This window comes from Ursus maritimus, unplaced genomic scaffold (genome assembly GCF_017311325.1).
Source record: "Ursus maritimus isolate PB19 unplaced genomic scaffold, ASM1731132v1 scaffold_25, whole genome shotgun sequence".
NCBI lineage: Eukaryota > Metazoa > Chordata > Mammalia > Carnivora > Ursidae > Ursus > Ursus maritimus.
This window is the reverse complement of record NW_024425008.1, coordinates 13517991-13541288: the sequence shown is the minus strand read 5'-3', so window position 1 is coordinate 13541288 and position 23298 is coordinate 13517991. Positions and strand designations below refer to the sequence as shown.

The 23298-nt window shown below is 48.0% G+C and overlaps 1 protein-coding gene across 14 annotated transcripts in view; it reads right to left on the bottom strand.

Moving 5' to 3' along the window:
- Positions 1-23298, bottom strand: part of FOXN3 (forkhead box N3) — a 386468-nt gene that overhangs the window by 22063 nt on the left and 341107 nt on the right. For 12 of the 14 annotated variants that reach the window (XM_040641548.1, XM_040641545.1, XM_040641547.1 and 9 more), the window contains one exon: positions 8939-9004. The exons of 1 other annotated variant lie outside the window; for it this stretch is intronic. In XM_040641548.1, coding sequence (XP_040497482.1) covers positions 8939-9004 — 66 coding nt within the window. The remainder of the gene's footprint in view (positions 1-8938; positions 9005-23298) is intronic. One more of the 14 variants, XM_040641557.1, reaches the window with a different exon arrangement.

The following is a 23298-nucleotide window of genomic DNA, read 5'->3' as shown; positions in this document are numbered from 1 at the left end:
ACACACACACACGCACACAGAGAGGGAAAGAAAGACACCATGCCTCAAGAAAGAGATTCAGTCAGCCGTGTCAGACCACTACCTTACAATCAAATTATTGATGCATTGGTTTAAAAAAGGGTGAGTATTAAAAAATGGGTTTCAGGCATTATTCTCTTGCATTTATTAAATATAAGCTTTTATTTCCAGTCAGACCCTAACAAGATCTCAAGAACACTGACACAAATCTGACAGCAGTGACTAAACAAAAGCATTTCCTCATGCTTCTCCGGTCATGGTCAGAAGCTGAGAACACCTTTCTATTTGTCCTTAATCCAACAAGGGAAAAAGAAAGCCAAAATATTAGCAAAGCCGATGTTACAAAAGCTACTTGGCACCTCAGTGCTCATGACACAGCTCATGCTCACGAGATCTCTGCTGCGCAAGGAAAGACCCTTCCTCAGCGTGGCTGGAGTGGAGGGCTGGCAGGGAAGCTCTGGCTCCTGCCTCAGAATCACGCAGAGCCCACTCCGGAGGGCCCGCTTCCTCCTCCCTCGAAGCTTCGCCTGAGCACATCTCCTGAGAGTTCTCTCATCGTTCCACCTTCTAAATGCCCTTGTCCCTGGAGCAACGGTGAGCCAACCTTTTGCCAGTGACCATCAGATCCCGTCTGTTTCCATACAATCCCACAGGGGCCTCACACCTATCTGAGGAGTCACACATCACGGGAACCCCAGGAAATAATCCCCAGTAGTCCATCTTTTCCAACCTCCCAAACAGCCGTTCCGTTCGGTTCAAGCTAATACTCTAACTGTACTACCAGTTCTCCTCCAGGCGTCCACAGGGCCAGGCGCGCACCACAAAGTGAGAGCCCTGATGCAGGCCTTGGGGCCTTAGCTTTCGTCTTGGTTCCTCTTGTGCGACTTTGGGCAAGTTACCGAAATCTCTTCCTTCTCTGAACAGCGCCCTGAGTCCCCTGAGCTCTGGCTGTGTTCATACAGCCCCCGGCACAGTCTCATCCAGAGGCAAGGGGGATAACTCAGGACTTCTCAAACAAGGCCCATACCAAAAAGGCTCTAGAAAATTATACATTCAAAAATGAAAACCCTTCTGGATATTAAGCTTTTACAGTCCAGATTGAGTAGAATACTCTTTACAAAACACAAACATTACTCTCTACTCCTGTAATTCTTAGGCTTCCAAGGGCATGTTCACGTAAATATTCCAAACCTTTAACAAGACGTCCCTCATATAGGATGAATGTCCACTCCTGAATATGGGGTAATATTGTATAGACAGATTCCTTGAGAATTCTGTGGCTCTTGCTAATATTTTCGCTACCTTTTTTTCCTAGGTCTGTGTAAAGCCCTTGCCACTGGGTTTTCTAAAAGGGAGATGGGAGACAGAATTTAAACCAGTGCCCAAAGTCAGTACTACCAATGCTGTCCAGTGGTCCAGAATCTTCCCATTCTCTGAGCATATTTAACTGTGACAACAGGCTGAACTGGATCAGGAACTCTCACCCATGTCCCTTACCCTCAGCCTGATTTCAGACGGCAGATCGTCTGAGACAGGAGACTTACCAACTATCTCAGAAGCATGAAACCTGTATAATGGGATACTCTGGGTAAGTATCCTATTTTGCTTAGTTGATAAGTTCTAAGGAAGATTAGATTAACTGACTTACCTCACTGATTTCAAGACTCCTTGCAGAGCTACAAGACAGAGTGGGATCAGTGTAAGGGAGATATTCAGATCAAGGAAGAACACAGAGCTCAGAAATACGCCCAACAACACGCAGCCGCCTGCTTTCTGGCAGAAGTACCAAGACAGCACAATGGGGGAAACAGAGTTAGAACAACTGGAGATCCACTTGGGAAGAACTGAGCCTTGGTCCTTACCTCATGCCACACATGAAGTTAATGAGAAACGGATCACAGATGTAAACGCAGGAACTAAAATTATAAAACTTTTCAAAGAAAACATAGGAAGAATAATGCCCGTAATTGTCAAGGACAGATATGCAAAAATCAGCAGAGCTCTGGGGTTTGTAGACAGGTGCTTTGGGCTGTTCAAAAAGACAGGCTTTTGGTTTGTCTGTTTTGGGGATCGTGGCAAAGGGTTTTTCAGTTATTTTGCTGTACGGTAGTCTCTTCGAAATGGCCCGACAGCCACAGGCTCCGTTTAATTCTGATAATACTATTGAAGATATCAGTTACTACAGATCTTATCCAGAATAGCAAGCAAGTCTGACAGAAAGGACTACTTGTTAAAATAACTTAAAAATTTAAAATCGATACCACAGTTATAATTCTCAGCAGCAAAATTATTACAGTCCCATGTACAGATTGTATCGATTAATGGGCTAACATACCAAGTACCTGCTTAGGTATTCGATGAAGGGGACATGCGGTGGCCACAGTTAAGCGGACAGAGAGACCTAAGAGGCAAGGGAAATATACTATGGTCGGCGCTGGGGCAGGGGGTCTGCAGGCATGGAAGAATGGAAACACCTGACCCGAAGTAAAGGGTCCCTGGGAAGACTTCCCATAGGAAGTGCCATCAAAGGTGGCAAAGGCAGAGCAATGGCACACACAAGGCCTGGAAGTAATGACAATCGCCAATGCGCACAAGAACAAAAAGTAATTTTGCTAAAGCATATGACCCTCTGCAGGAATGAGGTGCTTCTGGGGCTTCACCCCATGGGTACTGCGGAAACCACTGAAGGGTTCTGAGCAGGAAAGTGGTCTAGAGTGTAGTGGCTGAGAGCCAGGCTCTGGTGTTGGGATGCCCTGGGTCTGTGTCCCACCTCTCTCATTTACTGCCTGTGTCCCCTGAGCGAGCCACTTCAGTAAGAGGATGGGGACAGAAATGGGATTTATCTCACAGAGTGGAGATTTAACTGAGTTAATAAAGGCGCTACTGTTTAGAAAATACGTCTTAGTCATCAATATCAGCATCGTCACCATCATCACCACCCTCAGAGCGTCCTGAGGCAGCCCGTGCTTTCTCCATTCCAGGGCAGCCAAAAGTCCGGAAGAACAGGAGGAGACAAACCGAACCGTGCTGGAAGAACTTAGCCATCTTCCTGGTCACAGAGCACAGCCGGAGGAGCAATGCCCGCTTTTACCGGCGCTTCTGCTCCCATTGTGCAAATCGTGTCAGAGTCACCCTGGGGGAAAAATGCCCGAAATACCTAAAATCCTGGGACAAAGACTGGGGTGCCCTGGAAAGTGAAGACAGCAGACAGGAGTCACAGAGCACAGGTTCTCTGGACTGTGGCACGGCCAGCGAGTCATTTGCCAGTCAAAGGAGAAAAGCAACCCCAAGGACACTGCCCCAAGCCCAGAGTCCTCTGCCCAAGCGCCCAGAACCTTTAAGGCCCAGGGGCACGCCCAACAGGAAGGGGAACAAAGAAAGGAGGCCAGTCCTCAGTGAGCACGGACTGGAGACCAGGGTCCTTTGACGCGCCTCAGCTCATTTCAGCCTCCAGGGAAGAAGTGTTCTGCAGTGGATAAGAGCACAAGCTCGGGGCAACATGGCCTCCATCCCTGCCAAAGTCTTGCCGACCACTAGCTCCACAGCTTTGGAAGAGCGCCTTAACTGTCCTGTGCCTCAGTTTCCTCACCTCTAAACTTGGCATAAACACAGCTCATAGGATTGTTTTGAATCTTAAATAGGAAGACTGATGTAAACTGGCCCATTCTATAAGTCCATCATCGCTATGTTGTTCATCCCTCCACCATCCCATCCCATCTCTCCAGCATCTTCTTACTAATTATCTATAAGGAACAGGACCTAAGGGGGGGCTGTCAAGACGGGGAAATTCTTCCAGCCTTTTATGCCTTTTGTAGTTCTCCCCAACTCTGCCTTCACCCACTAAAACATGTTCCTGATTAATGAAGTGTATTTACTTCAAAGAGAATCTCATGGACAAAGCTATCCCGCAGCATTAAAAGGCTTTCCCCGAGCTATTTCCTGAACCTCGCAAGACTTCTGGCACATCAACTAGGCTCTTCTCCTGACTCCTGGAGTTTGCTCTCAAATGAGCTGCAACTGAATGCTGCTTCTGCCAACCCTGGCACTTCTCAGTCCTTATCACTGGCAACGCTCTCCATGTTGGGATGGCGATGTGTTCATATTTGCGCACGGGCTGCCAGAAGCCAGCTGTGACACTTAACTATTCTCCCATCTTTCCTCCTTCCTGTCTCTATCCCCAAGCGTCAGGAATGAGGCTTCCGAAAAACGAATCACAGCCAGTCTAAAATGTCTGAGAAAGGCATTCTGAGGTCCATATTTAACTAGCCTTGGATCTGGGGGACTCCCAAGAAGCATGAATGTATTCCCCAGCCCTTTTCCCGTCAGCACGCCTATGTTTCCCTTCCTTTTCCTCTGTATTGCCCTCTGGGCAAACCAGAACACCTAAAGACCAAGCCCTTTACAACTAGCCCACCCCACCCAATGCACTGAAATTGGGACCTCGGCTCCAGCTGAGAAGGGATGTAGTGAGAAACTGGATATGTCTGTGGCTCTCACTGCAAAAGGCACAAGCCTCCAGCACCATCCTGTTCTGTTAGATCAATTCAATCTTCAGCTTTTATCCGCAAGAAGACACACATCTGAGATACTTGAGTTGCTAGTGGATGAGGGGCCAAGGACAGGAGCCCCCGAGTTCCCACTTCTTGCTGATCGAGCACTTTCTCTTATGTTAACAGAGTGACTCGACACTTCCTTATTTTTAACCAGGAAGAAAGGTACACACACAAAGAGTTGAGCCAAGCAGCAATGCTCACCGTGATCTAAATGGGATCACCTTGAGAACCTAAAGACAAATTTCCCACCAGGCTCCGCCACCGTCAGCACTTCCCCATCCCAGCTTCCTCAGCTTCCCTCCTGACGCTCAGCTTCCTTGATTTTCACAGCTTCTAAAATTAACCTCTGAGCTCCTACTGCTGCCTTTGGAGGGCAGCCCTGGCTAACGCTACCAGAGGCCATAAGCTGAGCAGCAGTGATTCCGATAATCCTTCCCTTTCCCGAAGTCGGCCTTTCCACCTGCTCACTTGGAAGGATGCTGGGGACGGGGCTGGAATGGGGGAGCTACGTGCTGGTTGCCTTTCTTCTCCGGTGCCTGGCCTGCTGGATACATATCCCACTTCGAGGCAGGGTGCGGAATGCCGCCTCCATCCCTCCCCTCTACTGTCCCATTTTGTTGTTTTGCTTATGATCCAGAGTTCCTCTCTGGGAATGTTCCAACTAGGGATTATATAAGCCTTTGAAGATGAGTAATGGTGATCTGACTTCATAACAATCCCTCCACTGGGGTTAAAGGTGAGTCCCAGGGCTTGTCAAAGGGAAACTGCAAAGCAGGTGCTTAAGAAGACTCTAGAAGCTGGACTTAGTCTCCGTAGCCACTTTTAATTGTGTATGGGGGGGGTAGGTGGATGGATCTGACTAGGAGCAGAATCCAAGGTTCAAGACGTAATGAGGCAGCAATGTCCTATGCTGGTTTTTCTGGAAGTAGGGTCCTAGAGTGCCTGCAAGACAGAATGGCACACCTTGTAGAGAGCTCCCCATGCTGCCGAGTGGCAAAGTCTGGAAAGAGTATCATCACCGGTGCTGCTGGCAGAGGGGACAAAGCACGAAGCCTGCCCTCTGGATTAGATGCACACAGCTGCCTCATGGTAAGTGAAGCATCGGAGAGGCTGAGGGGACCCACAGGGAGGCCAGCTGGAGCAATACACGGGGCAGGGGGAGTGGGTGGGGAGTTGAGCTCCCTTGGGGGCAGTGTGCGACCCTGCAAAGAAAAAGGGGTTTGGCCGACTGGGATTCCCACCGGCCTCTTGAGAAGCTTGTTTTGTACGATCTACTCAGCTTGGACCGGATGGTGGCTGGTCTGCCAGCCCCGAGCTAGCTTTGCAGATGCCGGGCCCCAGGAGCATGAGAGGAAACAACCGAAGTGGATGCCATCTGGTGACCTTAAGTGGAGTGGCTCCGGAGATCGACGGCAAAGGAAAAGCCTTTCAAGCCACCCGGGCCAGCCTCTTACTGCTGCAAGTGACAGCGGCAGACAGACTAGGCTGGTGGCCTCGGTTCCAACAGGGCTTCCGCACAGCCCAAGAGGGGAAAACAAGGGGCTATAAATAGCAGCACACGAGGAGGCTCTGTAAACAGCTCGGCCACAGCCCAGCCGGGGGCTGAACACAGCGAGCTCCGTGCAGACGCCAGTCCGCGCTCCCCACGCGTGGGCAGAGGGGCCGCCGGAGCCCGGCTGCCGCGCACGCATCCACGCCGGACACACGCACACAGGTGCCACCAGGTGGGCCGCCCATCCTCCAGTGCTGCGGCTGGGGGGCTGCTGCCTCTGAACCTTTTTGGCGAGGAATCACGTCCCACTTTTTCCAGGCCTCAGGAAAAGCTGTCAAGGCAGGGGGATGGCAGCACAAGGCACTCACCGAATCTCAGGAAAAGAACCATGACACAAGTAAAATGAAAACGAGGGGAGGGAGGGGAAGAGTGAAGCCAAGAAATGCTAAGAAAAGACCAAGGCCCCGGGGTGGAGACACACACCTCTGACTGGTTTACCGGGAGGCCGACCAGCGGCTGCCTGGCTTCCCAAGGGCGCACAGAGGACACTCAATGCAAGTTCACATCCTTCCTCCAGTCCTATTCCCATCTTCAGGGGCTTTACTCTGGCCTGTTGACCAGGCTCTAGCTGGACCACTAGGGGATTTTACTAGAGACTGGGGCCAGATGGGAAGGTGAATACAAAGATGGTGCTCCTACCCTCTCCCCTGTCCTTACATTGATTTCTTGGCTGCTCCTGCCAACGGGCCCCTCCTTCCATGACTTTTTGGGGACTCCTGATTCTTTCCGTCCTGGAAGGACCCTGGAGCCCCCTTCTTGGTGTGGGAATTGGCTGAGGCTGGATTTCTCAAAGTGGTTAGGATCGAGGTGGGAAGAAAGCCTTCTAAAAACGACCCTTCAGCTTCAACGCATAAACACTGAGCTTTCAAAACTCAAATTCAGTGTTTTCATATAAGTGAGACTATGGATACCTTGAAACAATAATTATTTATAGTTTGAGTGTTCTACTGAGGGAGTGGGGAGAAGTTCATTTAGCCACGAGAACATTAAAAACCATTAATTTGTCAACTAATCAAGATCAATCCTGTTTCTCTACCTGCGCTCAAGAATTCAGTAATAATGAGCTTTCATAGAAGCTGCTGGGAACCCCTTAATGACCAATCCCCTTGCCTCTTTCCCTCTTGACTCCATTATTTTGGTTCATCAAAAGCATCTCTCGAAGCCAAAAATCACTGCGCACATTGGCCGGGAGCTAAGGAAGACGCTGCTAAATCTTGCGCAGCTCTGACGAGAAAAGTATGTTTTCCTCATGACAAGTTATGCAACCTGATTTTGGAAACCCTTTCAGACCGTAACTTGATTACAATCTGGTCTGTACGCTTCCTGCCATGTCATCTGAGAACGGAGTTTTTTGTTTTGTTTTGTTTCAATTTCTCTGTCACTTCAAACATCATTTAAAAACCACATCACAGGGTAACTGCTAGTTACTGGACTGTACTAGTCATACCAGTGCTTAGCTTTGGTGTTTGCTTTTCGGCGGAGTGGGCAGCCTAACACTTCAACTGCTGTGGATCTGAGTTTAGCAAAGAAAGAATGGGAGCTCTGCACCTTCCGGAGCAGGTAATGGCAGCCCCTGGCAGAGGGACAAGTCTCTCCCAAGAACGTGTGGCCACATCTCTTGGGTCTTTTAAAAGAAGGATGGAGAAAGGATAGAGTCAAATTCCCCAAAGCTCTGGGGAAGGCTGTGACCCACGGAAGGCTGTGAAGGATGCTCTGGAATTCCACTCAGTCCACTATTCACAAGAGCACCCAAGAACGGATGTTCTCCAATATGGGGGATTTCCTTGACTCAGGAGGCCAGGCAGCCCTCAGGGAGCCAGAGGCCCCAACGAGCTAAAGGCCCAGCCCTAAGAATGAGCCAGGCAGGCCCCAGCCCCTGCAGGGTGTCATGGCGGGGTCTGCCGTGTCATCTTCGACCAGTGTGTTCCATCAACGGGAGGCTGCAATGCAGCAATGTCCTGAGCAGAGCCTGGCAAGTGAGTGGGCCATCTGCTCAACGGGGTTCTGGCTGGGGCTGAAGTGCAGGCAGAGGAACGAGATTCCAGTCAGCAAGTCCTCCTGCTGACTCCATTTAAAGTCATCACACGGGAAGAAGACCTTTCTAAAACCATGGTCATGTAGCTCCAGTGGTGGGGAAAAACATGAGGCGGTGGACAGAAGAGAAGTTCCAGGAAGGAAAAGCGTGGTCTCAAGCTTGACATTGCTCAATGGCCAACAGAAGGTGAAGACAGAAGCCCTGCTGAGCTAAATGAGGCCTGCCTTTCTCTATGACAGCTTGGAAGGCTGGTAGGGATGACACACGGGAGCACCCATGGCCCATTTCAAGGCCACTCTGAGCTCCTGCACACCCACCTTGCCACCTCTCTTCTCTAGCTGTAAAATGGTAGCCTGCTATTAATAAGGTCCCAGAAGGGAAAGAAATTTCTAGAAATGGGCACTGCTCAGTTTCATAACTGTTAAGCTGGCCCCACATAGCCTTGTCTAGCGGAAACTAACTCACAGGAACTACCCCTGCAGGAGAAAGGAAGTTCGCTCCACTGGGACTCATCATGGGGTCCTCTTCCCTTCCCCCAAGTCTTAAGCCCTGAGATTATATAAAAACTTCGTCATCTTGGAAACACACCTATGCATTCATTCATACATATGCATGGCTGCATGTTTATACGCATATGCATGTAATCATGCACTGTGGTAGTTTTAAAAGTCTACAAGGGAAGTTCTACTTGAGCATTAGTTCTTCCTATGGCCTGGTATATAAATGAGAAGGTTAAGTTCACAAACTATGGTGCTGTAGGCTATAGAAATATCTACTCACAACCTGCTTGTATCTCAGGGGGAGTATTCAAAAGCATCATGGCACTGGCAGCATCAATGTCAGGATCTGGAAAAATCAACCAATAAATAACATTATTTACAACGGGGCGGGTGTGTGTGTGTGTTTTTCCCCCTGCAAGTTACAGTTTATGAAAGCAACAGAGAAAAAAAAATCCAGGAACTAGATGAGTTATCCCAAAGGTGACTTTCTTCCCATGTGGATTTGAGAGGAAGGAAGGTATTCTAGAATGAGATTTAAGGGGGCAGGTTGGTAAATTTTCAGACAAAGCATGGTCCCCTCCTCATTTCGTTAATTTCGTAATTTGCACTGTACATATACAGCTCTGACCTATGCACCCCTGCAGTTTGCACCCCTGGCACAGGGGAGAGTGGAGTGTGGTGACAATAGCAAGTTTAGCTGCAGGAATCTTTGATTAACTGGGGAAGCTCACAGCACTAAGAAGAGAAAGCCTTAAGTATACCTGCATCTGGTAAGATACAAACAAGACGTCGGGTCATTTCCATCTGTCAGCAGAATGTAAATTGTGTTTTACGAGACTGGGTGCGCGCACAGTGGTGGTGGAGATGGCGAAGACATTAAAAAAAAACCTCACTTAAAATATAACGAAAAAATTAAAGTTATGATGTCGAGGGCACAATGTTGGCTTCCACATCCATTACTGCTTTTAATATGGAACCAAAAAAAAATACTCATCACTTCGTTGCTATAATTCTTAATAGGTTTCTGAATCTTTACTGATCCACCAGTTGACAGATGGCAGGTTATATAGAGACAGAGAAAAATATTATCCTTTTATAACTAAATTCATTTTCCTCTGAGAAACAGCAGCGCTGCTATGGAAATGAAAGTTGCCATGGCAACAGTAAACAACCCCCAAGAATGGTCACTGAATAGGCTGAAAAGAACATCTGCCCCAGCGCAGCGTCCCAGCTGCCCTGGGGCGAAATTTGCTAATAGTGCGGTGATGCCGCGTGACAGAAGCTGCCGCCTGTGCCCTGTCCAAATAAATGAAGTGTGCAATTGAAGTCGACATCAAAATGCCTGCCCTTGCAGATTACTACCTCTGTGTCCGCTAAACCCAATGACTAATGATGGGGGGACGGGGGGCTCGCACTTGTCAGTTTTTGTACAAATTACATACCAAAAATTCAATTTACTACTAATGGCTCCATGGCACTTTATTTTGGGTATTATGCTAGGAAATGACTTTTTTACTGTTTAAAAAGTACATTTTTCATACTTTATATGTGCAGTTTAATTCCAAGGGAGTAATGTGATGCAGTATAAAGCCCCACAGCGATTAATAATAAAGATGACGCTGGTTCTAGAAGACGATGTCTCAAAAAAAGGTGATGAGTGGGGGGGAGGAAAGGGACTTTACTCTGCAGTCCTTTTTCGATTTTGCCTGCAGGAGGCCTGTTACTTACACTCAATAATGGAGTGAAGGTTTATTTTAATAGCATGTTGTATGAGAAACAGGTAAATTAACTTATTTGGCAACTCCCGGGGTGAAATTCCTAAAACAGTCATCGCTCCCCCCTGATATTAAAAAATATATATATTTTATATATATATATATATAATATTTATATAAATATATGTTAGTTGAACTGAAAGACTTAAGGTCCCACTCAGTGGCTCCCAGGGTGCCTGCTGTCCCTGTGCCCTTGTCTGCCCACACAGCCTATTGCCAAGAAGCAGGCCTCAGAGCTTCTGGAAGATGCTGTGGAGGGACGGAGGCCTTCTCCCACCTTTTGGAAAGGGACCCTTCCTCTCTCAGGGCTGAGAAAACACACCTGTCTCTCAGCAGAGCAAAGGTTCCTTACCATCTTCGAGAACACAAGTGTGGAGGGCAACCCAGGGTTGGCCAGGCTGCATGGCCCCCACCTCCTCAGGTGACTCTTACCCAGACTTTTCCTCAACAACCAGGAGGTTCGATGGGGACAGAACAAGAGGAAATACAGGTAAAAAATCAGGGGTCTTTTCCTATTTATTTCCCCAGAAAATGAAACAAAGTGGTTCTTTATTCTTCAAAAACACGCAGGACCATAGGAAGAAGGTGCAAAGGGCCACAGACAGACATAAGAAACAAGAAAGGAGGCGGAGAAAGAGAACTTCCGAAGGAAAAGAGCACCATCAGCACCCACGTGATTTTCACAGAACCTAAGGGGCAACGTGCTTCAGACCCACAAAACATTACCACGACCGCCACCCCCATCCCAGCTGAGCCAAATCAACACATCACCTAAGTGAAAACGGGATGTTTTAGGACAAGTCCCCTAATCCTTCCTTCCACCCAACCAGATGTGCCATGCCTGAGGCCTCCACAGAGATTCCCTTGCCACCTTGGCCCTCCCGCCGGTCTCCAGGCATTTGGGGAAGGGGCCACACCCAGTCCTGCCGTGATCTCATTCATGATCAATTCCTACAGCCCTACTCTTCATTCTGAATGGACCAGCTCCTGTGTGGTCTAAGCCCAAACATTCAGCCCTGTGGGCAGAATGGAAGGGAGGGCAAGGCATGGGCTGCCCTCCTCTTGACATCTTGGCAGTTAGAATCAGCAAACACTCGAAGTGCAACGGTCTGAGCAAATGTCATTCTATGTTCACTGTGTGCACACTGGCATCACGGTGGGGCTATCCTGTCCCCAGGGAGACACGGGCAGAGCCTCCTGGGAGTACAGTTCGATGAATTTCATACCAGGGTTTACCATCATCAGAAGAAGACAGCACAACCAAGATACAGATTTCCATCGCCCCAAAGTTTCCTTGTGCCCCTTGCAGTTCTACCCGCCCTTGCCTCGGGCAACTCCTGGTTTGCTTCCTCTCTCTCCCTGATGTGGCGCCAGCAGCTCACGCCTTATTCCTTCCATTACTGAGCAGTATTCTGACCTACGGACAGAACTACGCTTTGTTTACCCGTGTGCCTACCGATGGACATTTCAGCTGCTTCCAGCCTGGGATCTTACAGAAGCCCCTCTGAGCCTCTGCATCTATCTTTGGTGAACATGCTTTCACTTCCCCTGGGCAGCTGCTGGGAAGAGCATGTTTAACTTTACAGGGGACCGACAAACTCTCTTCCAAGGAGGCCAGACCATGTATGAGAACTCCAGTTGTTCCACGCTTTTGTCAATACGTGAAACTGTCAAGCTTTTAAAACTTCCCCTGTTCTCGTAGCTGTGTAGTGTTCATTCACTATGGTTTTAATCTTTATTTCCCTAATGACAAATGATGTTGAGCGTCTCTTTACGTGCTTAATGGCCACTGGTGTATCTTCTCTGGTGAACATTCTGTTCAAGACTGTGCCCACTGCTTAACTGGGTTTTTAACCCAATTGTCAAGTTGTAAAGCTCCTTAAACATTCCGATAGAAGTTCTCTGCGATATATTTTTTTCCTCAGGCCATGGCTTAGCTGTTCAGTTTCTTAATAATGTCGAGTGTTACATTTTTATGAAGTCCAATGTATGAATTTCTTTTACAACTCAATGTTTTGTTTGCCCCAACTAAGAAATCTTTGCCTACCCCAAAGTTGCAAAGGTTTCCCTCCTGAGCACCTTCTTTTTGAGGCTCAAGCGTTAGTGTCACATGACCTGGGCTCCGTACTCAGATTTATAGGTAAATGAAAATGGAAGTCATCAACCAGAACCTTCTTCATCGCATAGGCTGGTGAAGCACAGACCTCCTAGAACTGTACAGATCAACATCCAAGGAGCCGCTTGGGCTCCAGGTGGGCTGGGGGACACCAGGCGGCCTGAGAGACGATTGGTCAGCCACATTTCTGCGGAAAAAGGACTCTCGGATGAGCCGCTAAACATCTGTCATGCTCTTACACTCGTCACACCCTGACATCCCGTGTGTGCTTCAGAGCTGACAACCTGCCACCTCTCCTCTCCAAAGAGGTGCTACAATGCTCATTCACCTACCCGTTATTTCTTACCGTTTTTTTCCCTTTTTAAGCAAATATGAAGGTAGTGCGTTAAGAAAAAACATACACGAGGTGGCTATAATTTGAGAAATCGATGTCTTCCCCATAGACCCATTCCCAGAGTCACACGGTCTCCCACAGATGTCCAGGAGTCGGTATCCAAATACGGACATTCAGGTGAGCTCACCGATGGGAGGTATTTATACTCACACACACGTACTGACTCTTTACAAACCAGTTCATATGGGAAATACTTTTCTGCAATTTTTTTCCCTTCAAGTTTTCACTAGATAACACATCTTGGCAACCTTTCATATTTTTATATACATTATCTGAAGTTTTCTGTGGTGACTTTTTCATGCATAGAAACAAGCCATACTGTTGGGACTGACATTCTCTTCTCTTCAGGCTGCAGACTACTGGGAGAGCCAACACAAAACATCTGGAACCTGTGCCCAGCACACTGCTGCTGTCTACAAATCCTGAGGCCCTGAAGACACGGCCTCAAGCACAGCAACCACCCCCCCAACCGGTCCTCCTTCCCCACGTCCCCATTCCTCAGAGGATGCAGCGTGGCCCATTCCCTCCCTTCCCGGCCTGCTCGCAGCTCTTACTTCCTCAACCTCTCTCTGGGGCTCACCCCCACTCTCTACCTTAGGTAAGTGTTACTTTTTGTGAGCACACTCTGGGTTTCCCTGAAAGAGTCCACTCTCCATGGTCAGGAGAGGCCAAGGGTGGCTTACATCTTTAGAGAGGAGAGGCTTTCTGATGGAAGCTTTTAACTAGGACGCTTTTGATCAAAGACACGGGTCTTGGGAGTTTTTTGGCTGGAGAGGTTTCAGGCGACGGATGAGCCAACTGTTTTGGGGGCAAGGGGATGCTTCTGCCCTGGAGGCATGGCTGATTCTGAAGGAGAAAAGGCCCAGGACGAGATGCAGGGGAGGGTGAGCAGTGGGCTGACTGCATGGGATTCTCCCTGGGCTTAAAAGAGAGGTTCTTTGCCCAAATGGTTCAATCCAGCTTATCAGCACCGAGGAAGATATTTTGGTCAGGAACTCTTTTTAGGAATGAAGATCCACTCGGCAGGAGTACCCTTCCCACGCTGCCTCTCTGGGGCACTGGGGTGAGGGGCACGTGAGAATAAAGAAGCATCATCCTCTTTAGTTTTGGAGAGGAGGGTCTTCCCCAAGTACCTAATTCAGCATCCTCATGCAGAAACCCCAAGTCATTTACCACTGCTTACTTCAGAACGTCAGGTATGCCATCAAGGATGCTTAGTAAAGTTATGACCATCCTTAAAATGGGAGCCAATCTCAACCCCGGATTAAAAAAATTTCCTCCTCTGCTCATGCTTCAGTAACAAATGTTACTTCTCCTCTGGGCCTGTTCCCAGGGCCCCATTTCAATTTTCATCTTTAATGTGGTTGTCTTATCACATTACCTCTTCTCTGCAGTACGAGACAGAAAAAACGGCCACACATCTCAAAAATGCTCTCAAATCCGCTTCTCGTGAAGGTACACACACAATTACATTACGCTACAGTGAGAGAAATAGGTAACAAAGTTTCTAGAACCAATGGTTCAGCTTTTTAGATGAAAAAATATATATTGCACTTCATTTTCCCAAAATGTAGAGGCGGCTTCTTTGAGGCACGGGGATGGGGAGGGAGAGTGAGGTGGGAAGTTAGTACTTTTGTAAAAATTTATTTATTTTTAAATAAGCTCTAGGCGCAGTGTGGGGCTTGAACTCATGACTCTGAGATCAAGAGTTGCATGCTTTACCAACTGTGCCAGCCAGGTGTCCCAGGGCATAAACCTCTTGATGTGCAGTGGAATCCCCTGGAAACTCCAGAAAACCCAATGTCAGCCCCCCGCCCCCGACAACACTGAGTTTTGTAAAAATTCACCAGGGCAGTCTGTTGTGTAAGAAAGGTGAAGAACCACCTTTACTAGTAGCAAATCAAGGGCATATGGATGCCACCCAAAGAAGCCCACTGAGGATGACAAGTGCTCCCCAGAAACCTGTTATCATCTGTAACATCACTAGATCTCTTTGCTCTGAAACATCTTTATCCACTTTCTGCAACGCTGCACGAGTGCCACATCTGAAAGTACTTGGTTAATCCATGAAAAGGGAGAAAAGAAAATACTTGGGATAACTTTTAGGGCCAAGGAGACAAGAAAGAGATGAAACAAGCAAAGCAAGCAAGCAAGCAAATAAATAAATCCCAATAAGGTATAGATTTCCAGGAGGAATTCTGGATCTGCCTGATTTCATCTATGTACACTCCATATACTAAGTAAGTGGTTCTCCGTCAGGGACAGTTTTGTACCGCTTCCCTCCAAGGGCACATGACAGTGTCTGGAGACATTTTTGATGGTCATGACTGGGCAGGAGGGGAGGGTGCCCCTGGCATCTTGTGGGTAGAGCCCAGGGGTGCTGCTGCTCTACGTCCTACAGTGTACAGGACAGGACAGCCCCCCCCCCCCCGAGAATTTTCCAGTCCCAAATGCGAGCAGTGCTGAGGCTGACAAACTCTGTACTAAGCTTATGTGTACATGTGCTGTGGTCAAGAAAAGCAGGTTTTTTGAATCAAATGATCTCAGACAGTACACATCAAAAATAAGCGGATATGAAATTTACTTTGTTGTTGCTGTCTTTTTTTTTTTTCCTTTTTGCCAAGTCCCTAGGCCTAGGTTAAGAGAAAGGATACCTATGTTTGTGGCTTTGAAACCACTGAGGTAGGGAGTGGCACGCTTTGGCCACTGTTGCAATCAATCAAGATATCTCTAACAGCAGCCTCTGATCTCAAAGGTAGCAGCACAGGGGAGCACTGTCAGAGCTACTGAGGTCATTTACCACGAATATTTCTTTCACTTCCCTGTTGGCTGAAGGTTCTTAAGACCCGGTATTCACTACAGGTAGGAAATGCAAACATTTGAGGGGTTCACACAGCCAGATTGTGGGGGGGGGGTGGCACCACAAAGACCAGTGGACAATCTTCACAATGGATGGGATTTTAGGGAATAAAAACCTCAAAGACTGACTCCAAGTGGCAACTTTAAAAATCATGTTTATGATGGAAGTTTGAGCTAGAACACCAAAAGTGTCCCTTCTCCAAGAAACAGAGTCCAAGAAAACCCCAAACTCTTGCTACTCTGAAGAAATGAGGCAAGTTGAAAGTAACAAAGCAAGTTGAACCTAACAGTTGTTTTTGCAACAGAACAGAATCTAAATTAAGCTGAGGGCATAGGGGGTGAATGATCAGTAAGTGCATTTTGAGTATTATTAGGCTCCCATTCACACATCTTCTGATTCTTTCCCAGCTTAAAAGCAGTGACTGGTGAACTCTAAAGGAGGGATGTATCAGCTCTCTGCAAATTAGGAACACATTTATCCAAGTCAGTTCCCATTCTAACTTGTGTAAATTGCCCATTTATTGCCCCTAATCCCATTTCATGCGGAAGGGGATTGAGGAAAAGGCTCTGGATGATAAGGGCAGAGCTCAGGGTGCACCCAGGGCTGGGAGTCAGATGACAAGGGTCCTCTCTGAGTCAATCACTGTCACTGAGTCACTGTCACTGCTGCTTCTCTGCATGAAAAGTAAAAGCAAGATCATGGACACTCCCCACGGCAGATGCTTCCAGCTTGTTTTCTCCGAGCAATGAGAAACGCCTTGATGTGGATGTCTGCTGGGTCTCTTCATTCAAATGTCCCCTACGCTTCTGCGTTTCTGAGAGGTCTGTGTTTCACTGTCTGTCTTTCCAAATCTGTGCTTCCGAGCCCTTTCCTGGGGGCAGAGGAGGGTCCGCACCGCCCTCTGGCACTGTCACTCCAATACCTCTTTTATCCAACATTCCTAATTTCCCTACGGACGTACGTTTACTTCTTTAATATCTCTGACCAGTTGGTGGAAGTTTTTCTAGCAGCAACCTGGGAGCAAATGGAAAGGAACCACATGGATCCAGGGTGACAGTATGAAGGGTCTAAAATTCTAGAACTTGAGGACCAGGGTAAAGGTGACAGGAGACCCAGAGCAGGGTATGGCTTCTGTCCTAGGAGTCATAACCATTTTTAAGGGGCAAGGAAAGGAGTGTTGGTTTGGTTCTGTTTGGCTCATTCACCTGTGCTGCAGCCGCTTGTCTGTGATGGGGTAAAAAAAAAATTTGTTTTTGTTAACTTCTTGGAGGTGAATGAGAAACTGTGTATTCCTCGCAGGTGCCCTTCCCCTCTCACCTCATTCAGCTGTAAGTTCACTTACTGCATCCTCTGATTTTTGCATCCCTGGAGATGCTGTAACCCATAGCCAGGGGGGACATCTGGGGATTTCGGAAAGGGGATTCCGACACTGGGAGGGAGGACTACAGGGAGTTAATGCTGAAGCCCTCTAGACTCTGGAACTGTTTTTGCTTTGAAAACATCCTGCCTGGTCCTGGCTTCTTCAACCAGTGATGGAGCCAAAGTCCACCACTAAGCTGGGACCTGGAATGGGGGCTCTCATGAGAGCCCTGAAAACTGAGCCATACTGATGTCTCAGTGAAGAAGGATGTCAGAGGAGAAGCCAGTGATAGAACCAGGCCCAGAAATCCACAAGACAGGAACCAAAAGCCGGTGGGGCAGTCAGAGCACCAGAGGACAGACAGGACCCGCCACTGCCAAGAAGTGTTGGGGAGCACTAGGGTGTCCATCTTTAGTCCTCTTTTCCCTCTCCACACTGTCAGCTCACCTTTCCCAACCACCACTTCTCCCCACCTATGGGAAGATCCATTCCTGCCCAGTCCCCACCCTGGAAGCCACTTCCTCCTCTAGTCAAGGTCACTGGGCTGCAGGCAAGCCCGGCACACTCTCCCCCACCACTCCAGCTGTTCTCCTGGCAGCCTGGCTCCCACCCGGCAGTGCAGGCTTGCTGGTGCTGACAATTGAATATTTCCATTTGCACGGCATCTTCAATGAGGTCTGTCTTCAACTGGGTAGACGTGCAAAGCCTCTTTTTCCAGAAGCCAAGATCCCATCTCAGAGTGACACTGGCAGGTGTGTTAGTGAGAGTGACTATCATTCACGACCCTGATGTCTGAATTCCAAGGCACAAATCAGCTGCTTGCCCGGCTTGCAGTTAGTTGCCTTCCTCCCTAAGATGCAACAAAGACCTGGAGGGAAGAACTCTGAACACAAGGCTCACTTTGTCTGGGAATGAATCTATTACGCTGACTTACAAGAATTTCAAAAGGGACCACGGAAACATTGATTTTCCTAGTTCTGACAGTAGACTGTCATCAGACAGACATGTTAGAACTAAAGCTTACCCCGTGCCTTCTGCACAAATGTCTACGATACTGAATCAGACACACTGCCTGTGTAATGGGCTAGCATTTGTATGTGCCCATGCCTAAACAGTTACTCATCTGAGATGATCTCTTCATTGCAAGTTTTTCCTACGCTGAAATCAACTTCCTTACTTAAGAGCTCCTTCTCAAACACCTAGAAGGGAAGACCACCACAACTCCACAGCGAACCCCATGGCAGCGAGATTCTATGGTGTGGGTAATGGTTAGGCTCTCCATCTGGGAGCGACCCTCAGCATTTTCCTTTACTACTCCAAGACCAGTCAGAGGGTCTTCCAAGAACCCATCTACAGTCACAGGGCATGGATGGGTGTATGGAGAACAAATAAAAAAATAATTCATCTGTTTACAACCCATTGAGTAATTAGTTACAGTATCCCCGGAAAGGGTGCCCCAAGAGGCTGGAAGCAGAGAATGCAGGAAGGAGAGATTCACAACTGGACGCAGCATGGAGGGGAAGGAAGTTCAGAGGAATGTGTAGCTGCCCACCTTGACCCTCTGTGCCTGTATCGTGCGGATGTGAGTTCAAGCACATATGGCAGAATCCCCCCCACTCTGCCACAACTGATCTTCAAATGAAACTATTAGTATGTTCTCTGGGGAGAAGCCAGTCTATCCAAGGCCCAGAACGGCTCTCCCCACCACCGAACCCTGTATCTGTGGCAACAGAGGGAGACCGGTCCGCCAGGTCTGCACGTGTAGGGCAGCAGAACCGGCGCCTGACCCAGTGTCGTGTGAGAAAATGGACAAGGAAGCCAGCCCACGGGAAGTCATATTCTGGGAAGGCCGAGTATGACAGTGAGGAGGAGGGCAGGGCAGGACGCTCGAAAGCTCCCACCATGGTCTTCAGCTTCTTCTCCAGCTAGTCAGGAGGTCCCCGTCTGTCCAGAGGGCCCCAGGGCAGGAAGCTGATGGAGAGTGCACCAGGGAGGCAGGGGACCTCCGCCTGCCTTTAGCTCTCAGAAAGCAAACGGCTCTCTGGCCACCCTGCTCCCAAATGAAAGTCAGAAGAATTTATTACTAAAACATAGTTACTTAAATCCTGCTTGGGGCATCTTATCAAGAGATCAGAAGGAAATACAGATACAACCAGGCGGCCTTACACACACACACACACACACACACACACACACACACTCTCTCTCTCTCTCTCTCTCTCTCTCTCTCTCTACAATCATCCGTTGACATCTGCAGGCAAGTGGGTCCTTGAAAGCCTTCTCTTTCTCCCTTAGACGCCTGAGCTTCAGATACAAAGAGGAACCAAAAGACGTGGAAGCACATTTCCCATCACAGACTGGGAGGTCCTTATTCCTGCTTCGGGGCGGTTGGAGTATGGTCTTGATAGGGAATGATGCTCCATGCTGCCAGTGCATCCCCTTGGCTATTCTTCCAAAGTGAACTGCGGCTGCTGATTCTTAGGATTACCAGTCACTGAGCTCTGTCTGGGCCTCAGTTTTAATGCTTACCCTTTTACACTTTCCGGTCTAATCATCTCCACCCCGCCCCCCAAATACATTAGGAAAAAAAAAAAAAGATTAAAGCAAATCTGACGCTTGGTATATATTTTTTTAATCTTTGTGTAGATCTCTGAAACACATTTATTTGGAAACAATCTAGATTATGAAAAATAAAAATAAAGCACCAACAAAGCACTTCTTTTCCTTTATCCTACAGGGTAACTTCCCTTAATGTCTGTCTCAAACCTGGCTCCTGGGATGTCCTGAACCTTTTAGGGGTTGCAGAGTCAGTGGGTACACTGAGGAGGCTGTAATAATATAATGGTTATTAATTCTGTTTCCACTGAATAGTGCATAACTCAGCTGCGTACAAAGACACATGGGCAGCCCCACCCATCGTTGAGAACAAAAAACATCATTAAACCGATAATCAGCAAATCCTTTCAGATCCAGTTCAAAATGGACACGCAGACTCAAGATTAAGGCTATAAGTAAAGGCATCACGAACATAAAAGGATTAAGCTTTCCACATTTTAAGCACTACATGGTGCTACTGGAAGAGAAACGAGGAGGAGCCCTGAACTCAGAGAGTCCACAGGTCAGGAGGTTGGGAATGACTAGCTTGGGTTTAAAATTTAGTCCAACCATAAAGCAATGAGCTGATCTTCTGGTGGGCGAATGGGAAATCTGTTCTGAAGACAATCCCCACGGAAGTCTCCAGAACGGTTTTTGGGAATGGCTGCAACCCTGAAACTAGCATTGTGGTTGTAAGGAGTCTACTTTGAAGGATCCCCCTTTCTGGGGGTAGGGGGAGGGAGAGCTGTGTTTGATTAAAAAAAACAAAAACAAAAACTGTGCTTCTTACTTTCCAGCCCCATAGCATAAGTGGTTAAAACACTGAGTACATAAAAATACGAAGCGAGTATAATGTGGCATGAAGTAGGCCCAAGCGCTGAGGGCAAGAGCTCGGTCATGGAAGCATGCTTTTAAAAGAGGTGAGTTCAGGCCAAACCTGATGTCCTCTTGCGGATGCTATGTACTCAGTCCAGAACTATAAATGTTAAGCCAAATAAAGGTTTTCAGTGTGTGTCTGGGGCATACCTGTTTTTGCAAAAAATCAAGAGAGAGGACAATCGCCAGACAGTATGATTAACAGACCTGGGTAGACTCTAAAGGTAAAAGTGACAAAAGGCGACGGTGTGGTCGGGGAAGGTCTGTTTCCACTGGGGCTGCGGCAAGGACAAAACCATCTGGAGACAGCTTTGCAGGTCAGCCCAGCAAACTGGTGGATCAGGTTACTTCGTGAGAGCAGCTGAGTTCATTCCCTTACCATGAGATGCATATTTCACCTTTCAATAGGAAAAAAGTTCCAGCAGGGATGATGCAAGCAAAACTGCACAAAGACTACTGGAAGACAGAAAAGGCAAGGTCTATCAACCGCCCCTGAGCCGGCGCCTGTGGCTCTCTCACTCTTGCAAGACTCTTCTAGGAAGGGGTTCAGCACATCTTCGCTAAGCCTGAGGCCTGCCTGGGAGTCTTCAGGCGCTGGTTGTGCCGGAGCTCAGAGTGGCCACTGTCCTTTCAAAGTAAGGGCTCTGGGGAAGGGGGAGGAGTGGAGGAGTGGAGGAGACGGGAACTCAAACCGATGATCGTTGTCAAGCATATCCAGGCTTTCCCAGTTCATATTCTGAAGAAACCCAAAAAGCCTGTTTCTGCAAGCTCTTACCACCGAGACCCTTGGCGATGGGCACTCAGCTCGCCCTTCAAGGCCAGACAGGCACAAGCTGAGACAGGGCCACCAGCCCGCTGTCCCCTCAAATGATTACTGCTCCAGAGAATGTGCACCTGCCGTGAGGCAAGCCAGGGTGCAGAAGCCAGAGGTAAGGACAGAAGAGACACCCCAGAAATCGGGGCTTTGGCTTGAATTATGATGGAGAGAAAATGCCAGGCGGCCTTCGTCCCTCCCCTTCCCCTGTATTTATTTCTCACTCTGCTTCTCCTAGGTAAGAAAAAGAACTGGTTTTGAAAAGGTTCTTGCTTTTGAAACAGAAATGCTCTTCACAGAGCCAATCTGACCTGAGACCGAACTCATATATTCAACACAGTCTTCTTTGAAAGTTATTTTTCATGAAGTCTGCTGTATTTTGCACATAGATGACAGAATTGATGGCAAGATGGAATGAATGAACTAAAAACCCCGTGTATCCCCCGCTTCTGAGCAACGCTCCTCTGAGCGCGCCCACCTGCTGCCTCCTGGCAAAGGAGGCTCCAAATCACGTTTAGAACTAGTCCTCTGGTCGTCACTGGGTGGGGGTTCGTGGGGTGCTGGCAGCAGAGGGATGGCTGGCTGTGCCTGTTTGTGGGGGCAAGCAGTATACGGCCCTGCCAAATTCAACTCCACCATGAAGCGTCCTCTGCACACCTCCGCAATGGTCCCTCCCTTCCCAGACACCCAGAGCTCTTCTCACTGTGACCAGGAGCCTGCCTTGAGTTATCTTCTAATCATTTCTTGCCTATACATAGTGTCTTCTCAAAGAGATGATCTCCCTCATCAGCAGGGACACTCTTAACCCTCTCTGTAGCCCCTGTGGGAGGCTAGTGATCATTTACCTTCTGGAACAACAGCTCTCTTCCAACAAGCCTGCCTTATTACATGCATTCTGGGAAAAAGGAGGAATTCTTCTCACTGAATTCTTAGTTTAGGAAGGATGCTTGCTCCAAGGGCAGAAGATACACTGAGGGCTGCAGGGGGTCAGCCCGTACTTTCTACAGAGTGGGCTACAACCTCAGGCACCTGAGAAGAGTGAAGAGGAACCAGGAAGAACTTTTCCTCGCTTGTCGAACTGCCACAGAGGGTCGGCAAAGTATAAAGACAGTGACCCTACTAGATTGTCAAGGCCTGATCAAGAGCTTGCCTCAATCAAGGGTCTTCTGGTCCTCAGGAAATGGGACTTTTAAGGATGTCTCATTCGTTCCTAGATAACTGATTAGTTTCTAGGCTCTGCTACTTCTAGAACCTACCACATGATCAACCACAAAGGCCTCCTTGTGGTTAGCTCAGGCATAATATTTCCATATTCTGTGGTCTAGCCTGCAACACTGACTTCAAAAGCCAAAGAAAAATTAGTCTTAGTCTCCAGAGGGGCTAAGGATTATAGGCAAACAGGAGGTGCTTCTGAGTCGTCTGTAAACTCATCTAGGAAGCTCTACACACTGTCGAGGTGCTACCCACATATCTGGGTGAGTCTGAGAGCCACAGCAAACAGAAGAAGTACACAGTTACAATTACTAGTGGCAAGAGACTGCAGTCTCTACCATTTCCCACTAAAAGAAACGGGTCTGGAGCAGGCTGTACACACAAAAAGCCCAGAGCACCTTGTCACACTAGAAAATGAGGACACTATTGAAGCCTACAGACCCCATTTCATGTCTAAACGACTTAGGAACCTACTTGAGGGCCCTCCGATTGGACAAAGATGGGACAATTTGAATTCCTATGAGGATGGTAACCGCATGAAACTGAAATACACCAAAAATATTTTCACCCAATAGTTTGTAATGATGTTTAAAAAAATATTGGAACTCACTGGCCACCTGTGGAAGTGCTAAGGAATG